This window comes from Silurus meridionalis, chromosome 17, assembly GCF_014805685.1.
Source record: "Silurus meridionalis isolate SWU-2019-XX chromosome 17, ASM1480568v1, whole genome shotgun sequence".
In the NCBI taxonomy this organism is placed as follows: domain Eukaryota; kingdom Metazoa; phylum Chordata; class Actinopteri; order Siluriformes; family Siluridae; genus Silurus; species Silurus meridionalis.
Genome location: NC_060900.1, coordinates 13,055,651 through 13,073,823, shown reverse-complemented (window position 1 = coordinate 13,073,823; position 18,173 = coordinate 13,055,651). Strand labels below are relative to the sequence as shown.

Sequence of the window (18,173 nt, the reverse complement as noted above, 5' to 3'; positions counted from 1 at the left end):
AAGCATGGTATTTTAATGCTAAGAATTAAAAAAAAAATATATATATTTTTTTTACCAAAGTCATTGCACAAACATTGGACAAACAACAATAGAATAAATTGTAATGTCCAGAAAAAGTAAGAAACCACTGATGTACTAACAATCAGACACTGAACAGGTTAGGCCAAGGACAATGAGAAACAGCAATTGATTACAGAATTAAAAAAAACCCTTACAGTCATTGACCTCTCTGATCACCAACAACCTTGAAGTATCTACCAAAGTGTGGAGAAAGAAAGGAGCTGCTCATGATCCAAAACACACACTATTCCAAAGGCAAACACTATTGTGAAGGTACCGTCATGTCTTATGCTTTTATGTCTGCTTTGGAACAGGATCATCCTTATTTATTAGGTATCTCGTGTTGGTAGCATCAGAATAAATTTGTGAACAGAAACATTCTGTCTGACAAATGCATCCAGTCTATTTAGGAGGATCTTTAACTAAACATGTAGCAAGACAATGACCCAAAACACACCTGCAAAAAAAAAGCCATATAAATCAAAACTATCCCAAGTTAGCATGCATTACACTTTCTGAAAAGGAGACAGAAGGTAGAAACCACCCAAAACAAACAGTACCAAAAAGAAGCTGTGGAAAAGCATAAAAAAGTATAATACAGCCTAAAACTTAAAAATCTTTAGTGTTCTAACGCACATAACCCAAGATAGTAAAACATTTGCAAGTTATGCTTGTGTGTGCTTCTAACTTCTCTGTATTAAAAATGTACTCTTTGAGATCTGATTCTGATCAGCAGAGGTCCCCCTTGATTGCTAAAAGTGATGTTTTGTGTAATGTATTTTGTTGTTATTTGGAGGATAATTAAACCTACAGTAACTACAGTTGTCATCACAGTAGCCTCACCCCTCACACACCCTCCTGCCATCAGGAAAGAGGTTCCGAAGCATCCCTACTGTTCAACACACAGAACTGAACTGTACATAACACACACACACACACACACACACACACACACACACACACACACACACACACACACACACACTCAACTATGTAACTGAACTGTACAACCTGAATTCAACACACACTAATTACTCATCTCAATCATTCCACCACCCATATTATATTTATATTATATTTATATTTAATCATAATTTACTGTATAATCATATTTTATAGTATGTTTACTGGTCAGCACTATTTTATATTATGTGTATCTGTCCCACACTGTCTTGTGTTGTCTGTCTGCACTGTTTTTTGTCTGCACTGTTTGCACTAACCTTATTTTGTGTGTTGTAGCTCTATGTTGTTTAATGTAGCACCAGGGTTCTGGAAGAACGTTGTCTTATTTTACTGTGTCACCTATATATAGTAGAAATGACAGTAAAAGCTTCTTGACTTGACTTTACAATGTATTTAAATTAGAATTCACACAATAACACCACACAATGAACATCTTTCCAGTCATTTAAATGTGCGATTTATAATTAATTATATCGATTCAGGCTTTTATATTTTTTACATCTCCATTTGTATATGCTTTGGTGCCATCTAGTGATGAAGAAGTACTTATATGAAATTTTTATTGTTAACATTTTTTAAAATCTTTAATCAAGACCCTTTTTTCCCAATTACTCAGTTTGGTCTGGCAGCTATCTTAGGAAGAGTCCTGGTTGTTCCAATCTAATTCCATGTAAGAATATTTGAGTCCATTGTGCATTTTTGCTTTAAGCTGCAACATAATGAAATGTGAAAAATGAATGCTTTCTGAATGCAGAGTAGATGTTTACAGCACCCTTTACACATATCATAGATAAAACCTGAAACCTTTTTACGAGTGAAATATAAGCTCTGCCAACTAATAGTTGTCATATTGTTTACATTTACATTTATTGCATTTGGCAGACGTCCTCATCCAGAGCGACTTACAAAGTGCTTTGAAGTCTCCATCAATTTCTATTTTAAGAAACTCTAGATGAGGTAGGTCTTTGAGGTAGGTTGTTCGAAGGCTGCTAGTGAATCAGCTGTTTGGGCATCAACTCTGCACAACAGAAAAGAGTCTGGTAGCATGTCTTTTTGTATTCTAAAAGATGATGGAACTAGTGAGCAGTGGAAGTTCAGAGGGATCATGGTGTAATGGGGGGCGAGCCATAATATCGCATGCATACATGTTCTTGTCCCTTTATCCCTGAGACTCCAAAGCAAAAATATAATTTACATTTTCATTTTCAAACTTGAGCTATCACCTATCATAAACATGTATAGTTGTGAACCTGGGAATATTTGCATCCTAACTGATCAAACTGTCTCGCTGTCTAAAAAATGATCTCAGATGTACTGTTAAAGGATGATCAGTCAGAATAGCATTCTTTTTGTCAGAAGGCACCTTTATTTGAAGGACACAAATCTGGAAATGCAGCCGGTTAGACACTCAGGGATAATTAAATTTTTTTAGATGTATAAAATATAAAGAAGTTCTAGACATATTCTCACATTTCATTGTTTCACAATCTGCTTCTTCAGTGTTCAGAGGTTAAAGCTACTGTTCATCGACGTGTTCTGCGTTTCATGCTAAAGGATCCTGACAAGCTGGGGTTTAGTTAACACATCAAGTGCTGCAAAGGTTTACATGGCATCCAGAATTTTTGTTAACTGATTTCTGATCTCTGTGGGTCACAGAGTTGCAGCAGTAAAATTGAAGGACAAATCAGTGGCAAATTTTCTCTCCTTCTCTATGTTTAAATATAATGCTGATTCTATTTCTTGTGCTGTTTCTATGAGCTGTCATTTGTTTTCTTTTTAAAGCATTTTTGTCTGTTTGCAGTGCAGTGTTCTATGTAGGTGAATAGAGGAAAATAGAAATTGTGTGTGTGTGTGTGTGTGTGTGTGTGTGTGTGTGTGTGTGTGTGTGTGTGTGTGTGTGTGTGTGTGCATGTCCGTCACTGCCATTTTGGATTAGTTTCACATTTATCCTGTTTGTGTTGCTCTTTTCCACGGTCTCCTTGATACTTGAAAGAATGTCTGTCCTTCCCTATTTTCCACCCAAGTGTCAGACAGCTGACATTAGGCGTGTGTGTGTGTGTGTGTGTGTGTGTGTGTGTTAGCCCAGAGTAAAAAAAATAATTATCTGAACCCTACTCTAATGCCACTTGACACTCTGCATTCACCAATGTCCCTAAACATGAAATGTCATATGCAAATGCTTTACTGCAGTAAATATAGAGGGTTCTGTATGGTAGGCCAGTAATAGCTTACACCACTTTATTTCTTCTCCTTCAGGTGTCTAGATTGAAAAATAATACTAATCACTGACCTTAGTATGGTGTTAATGCTGGCATATTTTATGTCTCTTTTAAGTAACGAGAATTAGTGTGCTTATGGTGGAAGTATTAGTTTCTAACATTTATAATTAGCGTAGTCAGAAAGTGCTCCTGTTTCTGGCTCTCTTTTCCTGTGGATCAGATGTAGGATTATACTGAGTGTTAGAAGCTGACAGGTCCCTGTTTAAAACTGTTTGATTGGTAATCCATTGAAGAAGGGGATTATTTTCAGCTACTTTCACTGCTGCAAAAAAGTGAGAAAAACAGCAGAGAGTGCATTTCTGCTTCTAACTCTGTACAGCATGGAAGACTAACAGCTAACTTCATGCCTATGTTTTTACAGTGGTAATACATGGCAGGCACACTTACATCATCCGTTACTAGTGCAGTGCTTAATGGATTATTACGCATGTCCTCCATACGTCTTGACAAATTGGGTTTTGGTATGATGTGTATTTGCTTGGTCTGAATCCTGACACATTCAAGTGGTTGTACATCAGATGTTTAATCTGGTAAAGGATTCAAATCTTCAGCTGATAAAAAAACTGTTTTTAAAACACAGATATGTCTAATCAAGTCAAGTCAAGAAGCTTTTATTGTCATTTCAACCATATACAGTATAGCAGTACAATGTGACTAACCAGAATAATCCAGGTTTTTAGTATATTTTTACTGCTACGTGGCAAACAAGTTACCAGTAGGTGCAGTAGATTCTCAGAAAACAAACAAGACCCAGCATTCATGATATGCATGCTCGTAAGGCTGTGCAATTGGGCAATTAGTTGAAAGGGGTGTGTTCAAAAAAATAGCAGTGTGGCATCCAATCACTGAGGTCATCAATTTTGTGTAAAAACAGGTGTGAATCAGGTGGCCCCTATTTAAGGATGAAGCCAGCACTTGTTGAACATGCATTTGAAAGCCTGAGGAAAATGGGTCGTTCAAGACATTGTTCAGAAGAACAGCGTACTTTGATTAAAAAGTTGATTGGCGAGGGGAAAACCTATAAAGAGGTGCAAAAAATTATAGGCTGTTCAGCTAAAATGATCTCCAATGCCTTAAAATGAAGAGCAAAACCAGAGAGACGTGGAAGAAAATGGAAGACAACCATCAAAATGGATCGAAGAATAACCAGAATGGCAAAGGCTCAGCCAATGATCAGCTCCAGGATGATCAAAGACAGTCTGGAGTTACCTGTAAGTACTGTGACAGTTAGAAGATGTCTGTGTGAAGCTAATCTATTTTCAAGAATCCCCATAAAGTCCCTCTGTTAAAAAAGGCATGTGCAGAAGAGGTTACAATTTGCCAAAGAACACATCAACTGGCCTAAAGAGAAATGGAGAAACATTTTGTGGACTGATGAGATTAAAATTGTTCTTTTTGGGTCCAAAGGCCACAGACAGTTTGTGAGACGACCCCCAAACTCTGAATTCAAGCCACAGTACACAGTGAAGACAGTGAAGCATGGTGGTGCAAGCATCATGATATGGGCATGTTTCTCCTACTATGGTGTTGGGCCTATTTATCGCATACCAGGGATCATGGATCAGTTTGCTTATGTCAAAATACTTGAAGAGGTCATGTTGCCTTATCCCCGGACCTTAATCCAATCGAGAACTTGTGGGGTGATATCAAAAATGCTGTTTCTAAAGCAAAACCAAGAAATGTAAATTAATTGTGGAATGTTGTTAAAGAATCATGGAGTGGAATAACAGCTGAGAGGTGCCACAAGTTGGTTGACTCCAACTGAAGTTCTTCGCCAGATGAACACCAAGGAATTTGGTGCTCTTGACGATCCCCACAAAGAATGCATTGATGTTCAATGGCGAATGGCCCCTTTGTGCTCTGCTAAAGTCAACAACCATCTCTTTAGTCTTGTCAGTGTTCAGAGACAGGTTGTTTGCTCTACACCAGGCTGTTAGTTGTTGCACCTCCTCTCTATATGCTGACTTGTTGTTCCTGCTGATGAAACCACCACGGTCGTGTCATCGGCGAACTTGATGATGTGGTTCGAGCTGTGCATTGCTACACAGTCATGAGTTGGCAGAGTGAACAGCAGTGGGCTGAGCACACAGCCCTGAGGGGCCCAAGTATTCAATGTGGTGGTGATGGCGATGCTGTTCCCGTTCCGGACTGAATGAGGTCTCCCAGTCAGGAAGTCCAGGACACATGTTTTTGTGTTATATGGGTCATATAAAATCCATTTGTACTATATTCATAAACATCCTGTGTTTACAAGTTTACATCTAAGCAGTTAAGGTTTAAGGGCCTTGTTCAGAGGCCAGCAGTGACAGCTCGGTGGCAATGATATTTGAAATCATGACCCTGCCACCAAACTCTGACACAGTCACTGGATTCCAGATTGCAATCATCTTTTTCACTGGACATTGTTTTATTGTGGAGGTTGCATGCATCTAAACTTGCTAAGCCTTTTTAAACTATGTTCCAGATTGTTTCCTGTTTTTCATATTTCAGATGTGTCTAGCTTCTGATATTTGCTAATAAATTGACCATTGCCAGTTCACTGTTTTTGACTTTGTCTCATGATTTGAATTTGTCTGCCAATCTTTCAATAAATACTAACTGCACTTTCATCCATCTTACTCTAATCTCCCTTTTATCACTTATAAACATGTTGGTGAGCTTATCAAAACTTTTTGTCTTTGGAGATTGTGTGCTCTATTATGTGTTGCCCAGTCGTTTCTCATTGCCACTCACTTGATATCTCTTGCTCTTAATGATCTTTTTTAAGCAGAATTTCTGTTGATTTGTGCTATAAAATGTGCTATATTTGCTATATAGGTTTCTGGGATACTATCAGGTTTATCAGGTTAATTTGGATAGATTTTTGTTTGGTTGGTTGAAACTGAAAAGCATTTTGATTTCATTCTCTTAAGGAGTCCCAAAACTCTACTTTCTGATTTCGACTTGCTGACACGCTTACTCCATATTACATAATTACATTCTTACAACTCTAGTCTTCCTTAGGATGTCTTGCAATACTGTCTGTAACAATAACAGGCAGGCTAATATAATTTAATCAGGCCCCTCAGGGGATATAGAGTTTTGTAGTGCCTCATGTTTTTTGCCCAATTTGAAAAAAAAAGCCCATTTCCATTTAGATTAATATCCTCTTATATTTATTATCTGTTGTCACTGCTCTAAATGTGTCTAGTTGGTTCTGTTCTACAATAACTGCTTGTACTAATTAAGAGCAGGGACTGTAAGACCATTGCAAGCTTGCCAATCATTTTTTGTTAGTTGCTCTGCTAAAAGACAAAAAATAATGTAAATGTGTACAGCATATGTATGTTTCATGTGTGCATAAAATGTTTCCAGTGGATCATAATGTACATTTAATAAACAATACAATGTGTCTTTCGAAAAATATATAGAGGATCAGCAAAGCATAAGATGAAACATAACTTTGTATTTAAAATTGGAACTGGATATGTAGAACTTTTCAAAAATGAAGGAAACTATATTAAGGTTATTTCTATGACTGCCTGTACATATACAGTACTTTGTCAAGTCCTTAGTGAGTATGAAAGTATAAAATCAAGAATCCCTGACTTGTGTGAACTTTTTTGATGCACACATACTGTCAACCAGACACTTGTAAACCTTTCTGGCAATTTTTTTTTTTTTTCGAAAATACAAAATAAACCCCCAAACCACATATTATTCATATCTTCGTATTTGTTTAGAACACATTATGTAAAAAGTCTGAATGTTTTTTGTATTTTATTCACACTACACTTCTCAACTATACTATTATTATGCAAATATACAGCATCTTAATGTCTATGCTGCTGAATTTCTCTGCTTTCATTTCTCACATTTTTGTACCTGTCAAATATAATGTAGATCTGAGGTGACATTCATGCCATATCACACAAGTAACAGTAACACACAATAACTTGTTAGTGTTCTTATGCAATACACAGCATGAAAGCACAGTGTTGCAGCAGTACATTAAAAGAGATTTAGCCAACAACTCAATCTGTAGCATTTAATAATAAAAAGGTGTGTGGTGTCATGCTGTCCACAACAGCAAAATCATATCCTGTGGTTATACAATTTATTTTCTAAAAAGAACGTGGGTTGTGTTGCCTCCTCATACTGTAGCTCCAGGCTCCTAAATTCAATCCTGAGCTCCGGTTACTGTCTGTGTAGAGTTTCAAGACACGTTTTTGCAGAGTTCTGCATGGATTTCCTACAGTTTCCACCCACTGTAAAAAAAGAAAAAGGGTGGACAGTGGACTTAAAAATTTTATGTGCAATTTGATAAGCTAGTGTCTAATCTAGGTTGTGTCCTTGCCTTGTGCCTTCAGACCGAATGTTCCTTGGTCCCAGTGTGACACATATAAAGTGGTCAAGGTCTTTCTGCTTAACATGTAAAATGTGTGAATTTTATCAAGACATGTAGGTACTAGTTAAATCTATTCATGTAGCATCAGCTGCCTTGTGTAGCTGACTCAATAAACATGTTGAAAGTTAGAATAAGAAGAGCCACAAGCAAACAAGTAAGGAATTATTTAATGCCCCTTAAAGGCATTTGGTCTTTATTGATCTGTTGTGCATATTGGACAGGAATCAGGTACACATAATTATAAACAAAAGATCACATGATGCCTGTAAGAAATGTTTTTGAGAATAGGCTAAATTTAACAATGCTGTCTGATAATTTAGCCTCCTATAGGAACATGCAACACACACACACACAGAAAAACCGAACACATTTGTTTTAATTCCTTCTGGACCCAAGAGATTCAACTGTATTCTGACTGAATTTCTAAACAGTCCAGCAATGTTCAGTTATAGTCAAATGTTGATTTGTATATTGTGCATAGCTCATAATAACATTTCACCTCCCCACACCTTAATGAGCCCTGTTTTGTAGTGTGCAGGGCGACATTAGCCAGAAATCTGTGAAAATGTACACCTCTCATTCTTTTATTGTTCTTTGCAAATGACATGGGGGGGGGTTAGGAGGGTAGGAGAAGCACCTTCAAAATATTTCCACATTTACATCTGAACAAAAGTAATATGCACGGATGCATCCTGTGTGCATATCAACACTTATTTAAATTTCAAATTTAACAATGAACCCTATGAAAACAGGATACATTATTGCCTTCTTATGAGAGTGATGCAGTGTATTCCCCCTGAAGCCATAAATAAAAGGCAATAAAACCGAAACTTTTAATAAGCCCCTATAATATGTCCCTTAGGGGATTTATAAAATGTATTTAGCATTTCGAGCTAAAGAAACAGTTGACTCCTAGGCCCAGTTTGACATTAATAACAAAAAAAAAAGAAAAATGACAGATGTGTTTCTGTTGTAATTTCTCGCAAACTATGAGATTTAAAATGTGTAACTATGAGAACCGAATATTATCTAAAAATTGATCAAATCAATTCGTGACTGCCTGGGTTGGTTTTTTTTTAAGACAAAATAATACCATACGATTTATAGTTGAGTAGAATCCTCTGTATAGTGTGGGCTGTGAAAAGCTTCCTCCTAAAATCTTTAAAATGTAATATGAATATTGTTATGCCTTCTGTGACCGGGCAACAACTACTGTACTGTCTGTGTTCTCATTTTAGTGAACTATTATACTGAAAATATGGTTTTAAAATCCAAGAAAAAAGGTCTTCCACAAGAGGGAGCAAGTGATGTTAAGAATGAATAAAAATAGCTTTTTACCTTTAAAATTTCAAACAACGATCCAACAGTGAGAAATATATATGGACAAACATGGATTCAAACAAGGATTCATTTTCCACATCAGCACCAAATCTTTACAAGCACTATATATATATATATATATATATATATATATATATATATATATATATATATATATATTCACAATGTGAAACAACACATGCTGATTCTCTATTTATCATTATCATTATTATCATTATTATTATTATTATTATTATTATTATTATTATTATGAATAGCATCATCAGTACCACCAATCTCATCATCTTAATCATCATCCTTTTGGAGCAAAATAGTAACTTAAAATGCTATTTTTCATTATCACATCCCCTCTGTATAAACGATTGTCAGGTTTGTCTTTGCAAAAGTAGTTTAAATAAAAAAAATGGCAGAAAGTCATAATCCTCTATGTTAAACCCAGTGCACACCAAGGAAAGTAGAAAAAGCAGTGTTTGTTTCTATGTAGTTTGTGTTTATTCATATTTCAAATCAACTGTATGTAGAAATCAAAGCTTAATGTTTCCACCATCCAATTCTTTAACTTTCCTAATTTCAATTACGCCCTTCGTGCTTTTGACGCTCATATAAAAACAGATGAGTTCATGATTCCGTTGTTCTTCTTTCCGATAGCAGACACTATCGATCAGCGCGTTACGTCAGTATCGATAACTTTCCCGAACCGAAATCAAGTGCACTTGGCCAGCTGAATCCCTGGACCGCACCACCCGTGTGCGTTTTCTTCTACTTTTCTAAATACATCATCATCTCCTCCTGTCGCTCTGCTTCTTCACTCATCAGCCTTAAGTTTTCTTTTCTTTTCTTTTTTTCTTTTTTTTTTTTTTAAGGGGGGCTGCTATTTTCATAAGATTTTTTTTTCTCACGCGCAGTAGCGTCAACGTTGCTTAACGAGGGGAATCCAGCCCATATATTTATTGTAGCCGGTGCAAAAAAAAAAATCTCCTCAATATACCCCAAGATGGCCGCCGATGTGGGATCGATGTTTCAATATTGGAAGAAATTTGATCTACGGCGGCTGCAGGTAGGTCATCTCTCCCACCTCACTGCAGTAAATAGTCGACGAGGTTTTGCACTATGGAAACATTTTTTCGCTTTTGCAGCGACTGTGTTTTTGGGCGAAAACCGGAGCCGTTGCATTGATCGTTATTAGAAATTGATCCTGTTCTGCCTTTGTTCGGTTCAATCATTGATCAGTGGCGGAGCGGAGCGCAGAGCAGAGCAGAGCAGAGCAGAGCCGTGCCTCTCTCTCTACATGCCCTGCTTTTACCCCGAGCCTTCTTTTCCCCCTCGAGCAACATTTTTTCGCCGCTTATCCTCTGTCGGGCTTCAGCGTGGAAACTTTTAATGCTCTCGCGAGTCTTGGTGCGTGCACTTAACTTTTTTAAAAGGCGTTTATTCTGATGGCTGGGTTTCATCCGCGGCGGCGCGCGTGACTAATCCGCGTTTCAGCTGCTGCTGCTGAGGCAGACTTGCCCTCTATCCAAATCACTCTCTCACTCTTTCTGCTTTCTGTTGACATTTCTATCATCCAGGACATGTTATTGTGCGTTCAGGGCGATCTTCGGGTTTTGGATTCATCTGCGCTCGCACTTGTTCGTGATGTGCACCGGTTCTGTGCAATGAATAAATAGGCTTGCTATGTATGAAAAGTTCATGCATGTTGAGCCAGTTTTGTTTAATTTTTTTAGGGCAAATATAAGCAAAACTTCTGCATGAGTAACACAACAATCCGACGGGTAACTTTGATGTATGGTAATTGTTCTCAATCTACGGCGTGACAGGAGGTAACGTGTATAATCAGCCTGTGTGCAGGAACAAATCCGCGTTGTTAGAAATGAAAACACAGGTTGTACTGCTTTGCACTAACACGGGTTCTCCTGCTGCTTCTACGCAGTCACTTTGGGGTGTTTTTTTTTCTCCCTGCGCGAATAATGCGGTCACTGCTCGACCAGAGACAAAAGGTTTGCTCACGCGCCCCGACGTTGCGTTACAATCACATTGTGCAAACTGCGGTGTGTGTGTTTTTTTTTTTTTTTATCGCCGTGGAGCAGCTTGCAAAACGCAAAGCGTGTTTTTTTTTTAATATACGTGTATGTGTGTGTGTGTCCGTTTTCTTTTTCTCCCTGCATTGTGAGCCATGCTCGGCCAAGGACTGTGTAATTGCATTCCCTGCTAATGTTTGTAAATCAGCCTGGGCCGGCGCAAGGGCACCGTCTGAGGCGCGTGATTGATGTCCTGTAACATGAGAAATGACGGGAGCATGGAGGGAAAAAAGCCGAGCCGAGGAGGAATCGCGTTTTGCGCCGCGGTGTGTGGCCGTGTGTGTGTGTGTGTGTGTGTGTGTGCGCGCTCAGAGCCGCTCGCCGACACTGATGGGTTTAAAATGTGTGTGATGGAAGCAGTGGAGCGGTCCGCTCGCGTTTTAGTGTTCAGACGCACAGACATGGCGCGCGACGCTACACTGTGTTTCCGTCTCCGTAGACGCGATCGACACCGATATCGATTTGTGCAAAGAGCAAATGTATTTTGCACGGAGATCCCGTACACAGAGAGATGAGCAGTGTTACTCTAGTAAGCCTGGAATGAAGTGTGTGCGTAAGGAGTCTGGATTGTACACACACTCAGACCCCGGACACACTGTTTCTTCTAAACTCTGGAGGGCTGCATCATGATATGAAACCGCAGATTCTTGTTTGAAGGCTGAATAGGAACAAATTCCCCTTCATCAAGACTGATAATCCGGATTTGTTTTATATAAGGAAATCATTCAAACTGTTGGAAATGTAAACAGTAGTAGTTTTCCAATAGTATTGCATTTGCAGTGCTGCATGGATTCACCATGTTATTGTTAAGCCCATAATACAGTGCAAATGTGTGTGCAAATCCCATTTTTAAATATATGTTTTTAAAGAATGCACATACTTGCACATGTGGGTTTTAAGGCTTTACTTTGTTCTGTGCGCTAGTCTAGGTCACACCTGGTCTGGGGTTATTGATGTGCTCACCTGCACCTGATGACAATTCAAGGCGAGCTGAATGCAGTTACTGTATGCGCTGTCAGCATCCTTCATTTTCTTTAGATCACATCAGACCGAATTTACACATCCAGTACCTGCAGCCAAAACCCCAGCCTGTATCGACGTGTGACAAAATATCTTACTATTTTTAAACAAGCTTGTGCGATCATTTTGTAGAGATCAGCGTTCGCTCTGTGCTTAGTTGAGATGACTGACCACTACACGGTGCGTTGTTTACGTGCCATATTCGATTACGTTTTATGAATATAATTTTGTCCCCTTTGCTTTGGCTCTTAGATTTATTCCCTTAAAAAAGTACATGGATAATGCAAGGATAATAAATGTCAAACTGCAGTTCTCACGCAGTGTGCTGTAGTTGCAGAGTTATCCGAGCGCAAAATTGCCCACTGAATGTGCATGTGCTTAAGGAATGACCTGGAAAAAGAAAGTGCACTACTGAAAGAACGTGACTAAATTATTGATAAACTATGTGACGTATAAACGTTTGTATAGCATTGCGTGGTTGTAGAATTCCTGTTAAATATGCAGTAATGCTTTTTGTGCATGCAGTCAAACAAAAGCATTTTGAATGTCAACAAAAGTGAGATTTGTTTCTGGGTGGACATGGTCGTTGTTCTTGTGACTGTTATTGTCATTCTCATATTTCTGTCGTCGGGTGTCATGGCCACCGTGTCTTCGTTGTACCCTCACCTAGCTATGAACTTGAACTTCACAGAGATCTATACATCAGCCTTAAATATAGACTGTGGAACACTGGAGAGAACAAGTCTTTCTTAGAGAGCTATGAAACCATAGAATGAGTCCTATTGACAATTTGTTTGTATTTAAAATCTTTAGATAAGCTCAGATTGCAGACCTGCCTTCCTCCAAAAAAAATCTAATATTGTCTTTCTCGTCAGTTGTTGTGCTCTAACCTTAGACCCCTTGGGTGGAAATAGTCTACTTGCATCGACCAGTGGGGGAATATGTGGGGGATCTGTGGTTGACAGTTGATTTATTACCCTCTTTTGTCTGTGTTGGTCTGCAGCATTGCATATGGCCGTGTCAGATGATATTTGTGTCTGGGATCTGTGTGTCCTGGGTGTCGGGACAGTTGCCCTCCAATTATAATAAGTTAAAAGCCAACTGCTACATTGCTATTATACCTCAAGGGTGTTTCTATAATGCGCCTGAGGTGATCTCTTGAAGGATGCTATAAATACAACTTGTGATTTCTGATCATAAACTCCAGCATTTACTGTACTTGATGTCTACCTCGTTTTTAGGTTTTAATAATTTAGGCTTATATTTATGATGACACAACCGGATTCTTGTTTTTGGTTAGCCTTTTTTTTTTTAATTGAGGGTGAATAAACCTTTTGCTTTTTTTTTTTGTTTGTTTGTTTGTTGTTTGTTTTTTTTCCATATTCTCACTGAGATGTCCTCTTAAGCATAAACAAGATGATGCAGAATGGGAGAACGAGTGGGCTCTGTGACCTTGGTTCCTGCTGGTCTCAGGTCACTTGGCCATTGCCTTGGTAATCATTCACACCAGCCAGATGGCAATTCCATGGGCACCCATCTAGAAGGACCAGTCAGGAGGGTCCAGGTCCCGAATAGTAGGAAACAGGCTTATGCGCCTTTTTTGTGTAGTATGATAAAATAATCCAGAATCCTCCTCCAGATACTGAATAACATTATTTTTGTCTAAGTTAGGGATGAGGCTATATGTGAGGAGCTGTTACAGCTTTTGTACTTGATTGGTTTTTACCAAATATGGTTAATTATTCAGTCATCATAAAAAAAGAAATAAGAAAATTAACAAAATCATGATTTTTAATGATCATAAATATTAATTTCTTAATGAGGGCATTTTATTAATGTGATTGCACTGTAATTCTGCATGTGTAGCTCTCTGTGTGTGTGTGTGTGTGTGTGTGTGTGTGTGTGTGTGTGTGGGTGCGTTCGTGCACGCCTCACGCTAACAGGCTCGTATATGAAAGCAGTGGAATGATTATATTCATGCATTCGTTGTCCAGATTCATAAACACATGAACATGGCATTTTGTTTCATTTATGTCCTACACACTTTATTAATTGGTAAAAAGATTCCTCGCACAGACTGTTAACCAAAATATTATTCTTTTCAGCAAAATGTGATGTTAGTATGTTGCTTGTGTCTGGAGGTTCAGTCCCTTTCCCGAATGAATGAATGAATGAACAAGAGTTGCCATACTCCATATGCCTCGGTCATCGTCAGCCAATACACTGCCTTCCTTAAGCCTTAGCTCCAGCGTTTCTCTTTAGTGCCTTTCCTTAGTTGGAACAAATTGAAAGTTGAAATCTAGCAGCTCTGCACTGCTTCACAGCATAGACAATCATGCATTTATTGTTGTCATTCTTGCTCTTAAAAACGTGCCATTGTGTGAGGTTGTGAGAGATTCTGCTGGGCAGTGTAAATAGGATTTACGATGATGGAAGGAACAGTGTTTTTGCTGAGAGGAAGCCTTAAGTGGAAGGTGTCTTGAAGGATGAACCAGCTCCTTAACTGCACCACTGAGAATTCACACACTAATGCAAAGGAGTCAGGCCTTGCAAACCAATCACAGATTATCCACATGTATTATTAATTATAGATCCATAATAGTGAATGTATGGTGAATATGTGCATGGCTTGCTGTCTAAATGCAGATCAGAGATCCTCGTCTGTGTATGTTTCAATCTCGCAGATGAGTTTAATGAAAGACAAATTCTTATCCACCCTGCTTGTATGAATACAACCTTCTCTCCCTGACTTGAGGGGGAAAAAAAGAGGAAATAAAAATCCTTGATATTGTGGTGAATTGAGTTGTGCGGTCCAGAAGTCACATTCTTCAGTGTTGCTGATAACATTAAGGGGGAAGTGAAACTGACTCAAGCTTTAAGAAGGTTAACCTTCCTAGCTAGATTTCAGGCTTGAGACTTCAAATACGGATATTCAGCATGAGGTGTGGGGTGATAAACTGTATTTTTTAATGCCGTGATGGGCAACTATTCATAGACACGAGAACAGGTCTGTCATAAAACGTCGGCTTAATCACCGTGACCCTCTGGGGGATTGATTTTTTTCATACCTGTCCAGAGTCATTTTCTTCCATTCACACCAAGTGTTCCAGGATAAACACGGCTGCTTTGATACGCCTGTGCTCTTTTTTTTTCCTTTCATAATGATGGTTTTGTGCACCACAAAAAGAAATCCACTCTCGAGCATGCTTGACGTGATCTACAGCTGCATTAGCAGACTGTTTGTCTATGTTTGAACTGAAGTAACATGGCTCAGACAAGACGTGCAAACAGGAAAGTCTGCACTGATGAAGCATTTTGTTGACCTTCATGCTTCAGAACTGACCCGTGTGTGTGTGTGTGTGTGTGTGTGTGTGTGTGTGTGTGTGTGTGTGTGTGTGTGCGAGTGTGCGCGAGTGAGAGAGGGTGAACTTCACAATAGCGTTTACTTACCACTACACTTGATGCATAACCATGATGCATGCCTCCAGCTTAAGCTAGATCCCTATTCGAAAAATCACTAACAACGTCCCAAATGGATAGATCCTCAATTTTTCACTATTGATCTACACCGGAGCACCATAGTCCTTCATAGCAGTAACTCTCAGCATTTTCATATTAATACCTTGTTCTCTGACGCTCCTGGGGATGACTATGGGCTCAGTGCAGGAGTAAATAACGAGGCTTTAACAAAACTTTGGGGATGCATTAGTTCAAAGGAGAAAGAGCCTTGGCTTTTCTTGTCCTCTTCATCCCAGCAGTGGTCTCTCTAAACCTTTCTTTTAAAAAGGAGAAAGAGCTAATGGCTCATCTGTATGAGCATAAAGCCGTGCCTCCTCTTCCTGCCAGAGCTTGGCCCGGTTGGCTGTATTGAGCTGTGTACCTGTACGGCAGCCCTCTTTATTTGTTTTGCCTGTCTGATGGCAGAAATTTTGATCACCAGTCTTATTGAATCGGTTCGTCCCCATTCTCCTATTTTGCTGTCTGCCCATCTCGTATCAGGCAGCGCTTCTGTTGACGTAATTCAGTCCCCTATTGTCCATTCTGCCCTTCAGGGATAAAAGGAGACCCCTTGATTGTGTGTGTGTGTGTGTGTATGAGTATGAGTGTGCGCTCAGTGTTTTGTCTGCTACTATGCATGCAGTGAAGATAGTACTTGTATTTGAATGCAAATTCTCGATTTTATGTTTATCGCTCATAAAATAGATTAGTGAAGCATTCATTTGAGAACAAGCTAGATTTTTATTATACGGTCATTTTCTTTACGCATTTAAGTTATTAGAGATACTAATAATAAGCACAGCCTTTTTTCCCCTTTATTTGTCCTCAATTTAGTATCATTGTAACACAGGAATGAGCCCTATTATACATGCAGTGTGAGACTTGGGAAATTACAATTTCCCAATACCAGCTGATAATGTCTGGATCTAATTAAAGAACAAGTAACTTCATTTGTAATTTATGTTTTAGTCTCTTTCTCAGTGGATGTATGCTGTTTAATAGTGAAGAAAAAGAAATGTAACAGTTCATCTAAGGCCAAAATCATATAACAGAAATGTATCTATTTCTGTTTCCAGTAGCTGTATGAAGACGTGACATTACACACTGGTATATTATCGTATTGTAATGAATACTGGGATTGGTTGATGTATTGGTAGAACATCAATATCATGATATTACACAAAGGTGAGGGTTTTATAGGCATTTTTTTAAGTATTTCTAAATCACTTCCATTGTCGCTAACAAATAGCAGACTGGGTGTCAAATCTTCTACTTTTCTACTATCTTTTTAGAAATAGTTATTTTTAATGTTCATCTAATAAACTTGCTGCAAGGTAAAAATAATGTGACAAAAATTAGGTACTTAAGTTATGGACTTTTGATCATTTTAAAGCCTTTCCTTTGCTGTTTCATGACCACATTTAACTTTCTGAAGGAAGAGAACTCCTGCTACATGACACCAGGTCAAGAAAAAGAGAAGCAATCGTATTAAAAAAAGGTATGTGATTCCTCGAATGTATCTGGGAACAGAAGTTTTTGGGTATAGAAAGCGTCATTCACAATCCACAATCATATAACACAACGGTGTTCTTATCAATCTTATTGCACTTTGGTAAAGAAGAATAATAATTATATGTAGTTAGGTAACCCAAAGGGCTTAATAAAGATACTACTTTTACTGATTGAGATTCAATAAACCAAAGAACAATAGACATGTGCTCTTACGTAGTGAAAGTGTCTCCATGGTCTCTGCATTCTTGCAGCTTTCCCATAACAAGAGTTTAAGGCTTCACACCGCTTTCATTCAGTGTCTCCTGGATAATTTTACAACTCTGTGTTATTTTCAGATAATAATTTAAATATATTTTGTAGCATGATGTCCATGTCCCCCTAGCTGTTCCCACTGAATAGCTAAAAATAGATTGTTCAAGCATTTTAGATCATTGAAAAAAAAGCAGACTAAAATGCTGAATTAAAATGTACCCATTCAAAATCCCTTTTGCATTCCACATCTTTCTTTCTTTTTTTTTCTGATGAATTGTTTTATTTTTCTTCATCACACTCTCTCAATCTCTCTCTCGCTCTCTCTCGCTCTCGCTCTCTCTCTCTCTCTCTCGCTTTTGCTCTCTCCTCTATGCAGTTTTCCCCAGACAGGTTCCACAGTGTTTTAGAGGGGATGGATTTAATTGCTCTGTGGGGATTGGTTGGTGGTGCCGGGCTCGGCTGTTTAATTAGTGTACCCTGCCGGGATTGGTTTAATGCTTTGTGATCTTGAAATTGTCTGATTGTTCAGCCCTCTGGGGACCCCCTTACTTTCTCTCTCTTTCTCTCTACCGCTTCCTCTCTATGCTCTTGCTCTCTTTTGCTCTCTTGCATATGCTCTTTCTCTCTCCCCCTCTCTTGTGTGCATGCCACCAAGAGCAGCAGGTTTAGCTAAACAGTGCGGTAGGCCTTGCTGAAGAAGTGAAGCACCCCCTTTTCCCCTGAGGCTTGAGCAGTGGGGTGTAAACATAAGTGTGAGTGTCATCACAGCATCTCACTTGGGGG

General features: G+C 38.7%; 1 protein-coding gene across 3 annotated transcripts in view; it reads left to right on the top strand.

Moving 5' to 3' along the window:
• The first annotated feature begins 9,519 nt into the window (after positions 1–9,519).
• cux2b (cut-like homeobox 2b) overlaps positions 9,520–18,173 on the top strand; it is a 114,368-nt gene continuing 105,714 nt past the window's right edge. For 2 of the 3 annotated variants that reach the window (XM_046871924.1, XM_046871923.1), the window contains exon 1: positions 9,520–10,087. In XM_046871924.1, coding sequence (XP_046727880.1) covers positions 10,025–10,087 — 63 coding nt within the window. In that variant the 5' untranslated portion in view covers positions 9,520–10,024. Of the gene's footprint in view, positions 10,429–18,173 lie in introns of all 3 variants that reach the window. The other variant, XM_046871925.1, reaches the window with a different exon arrangement.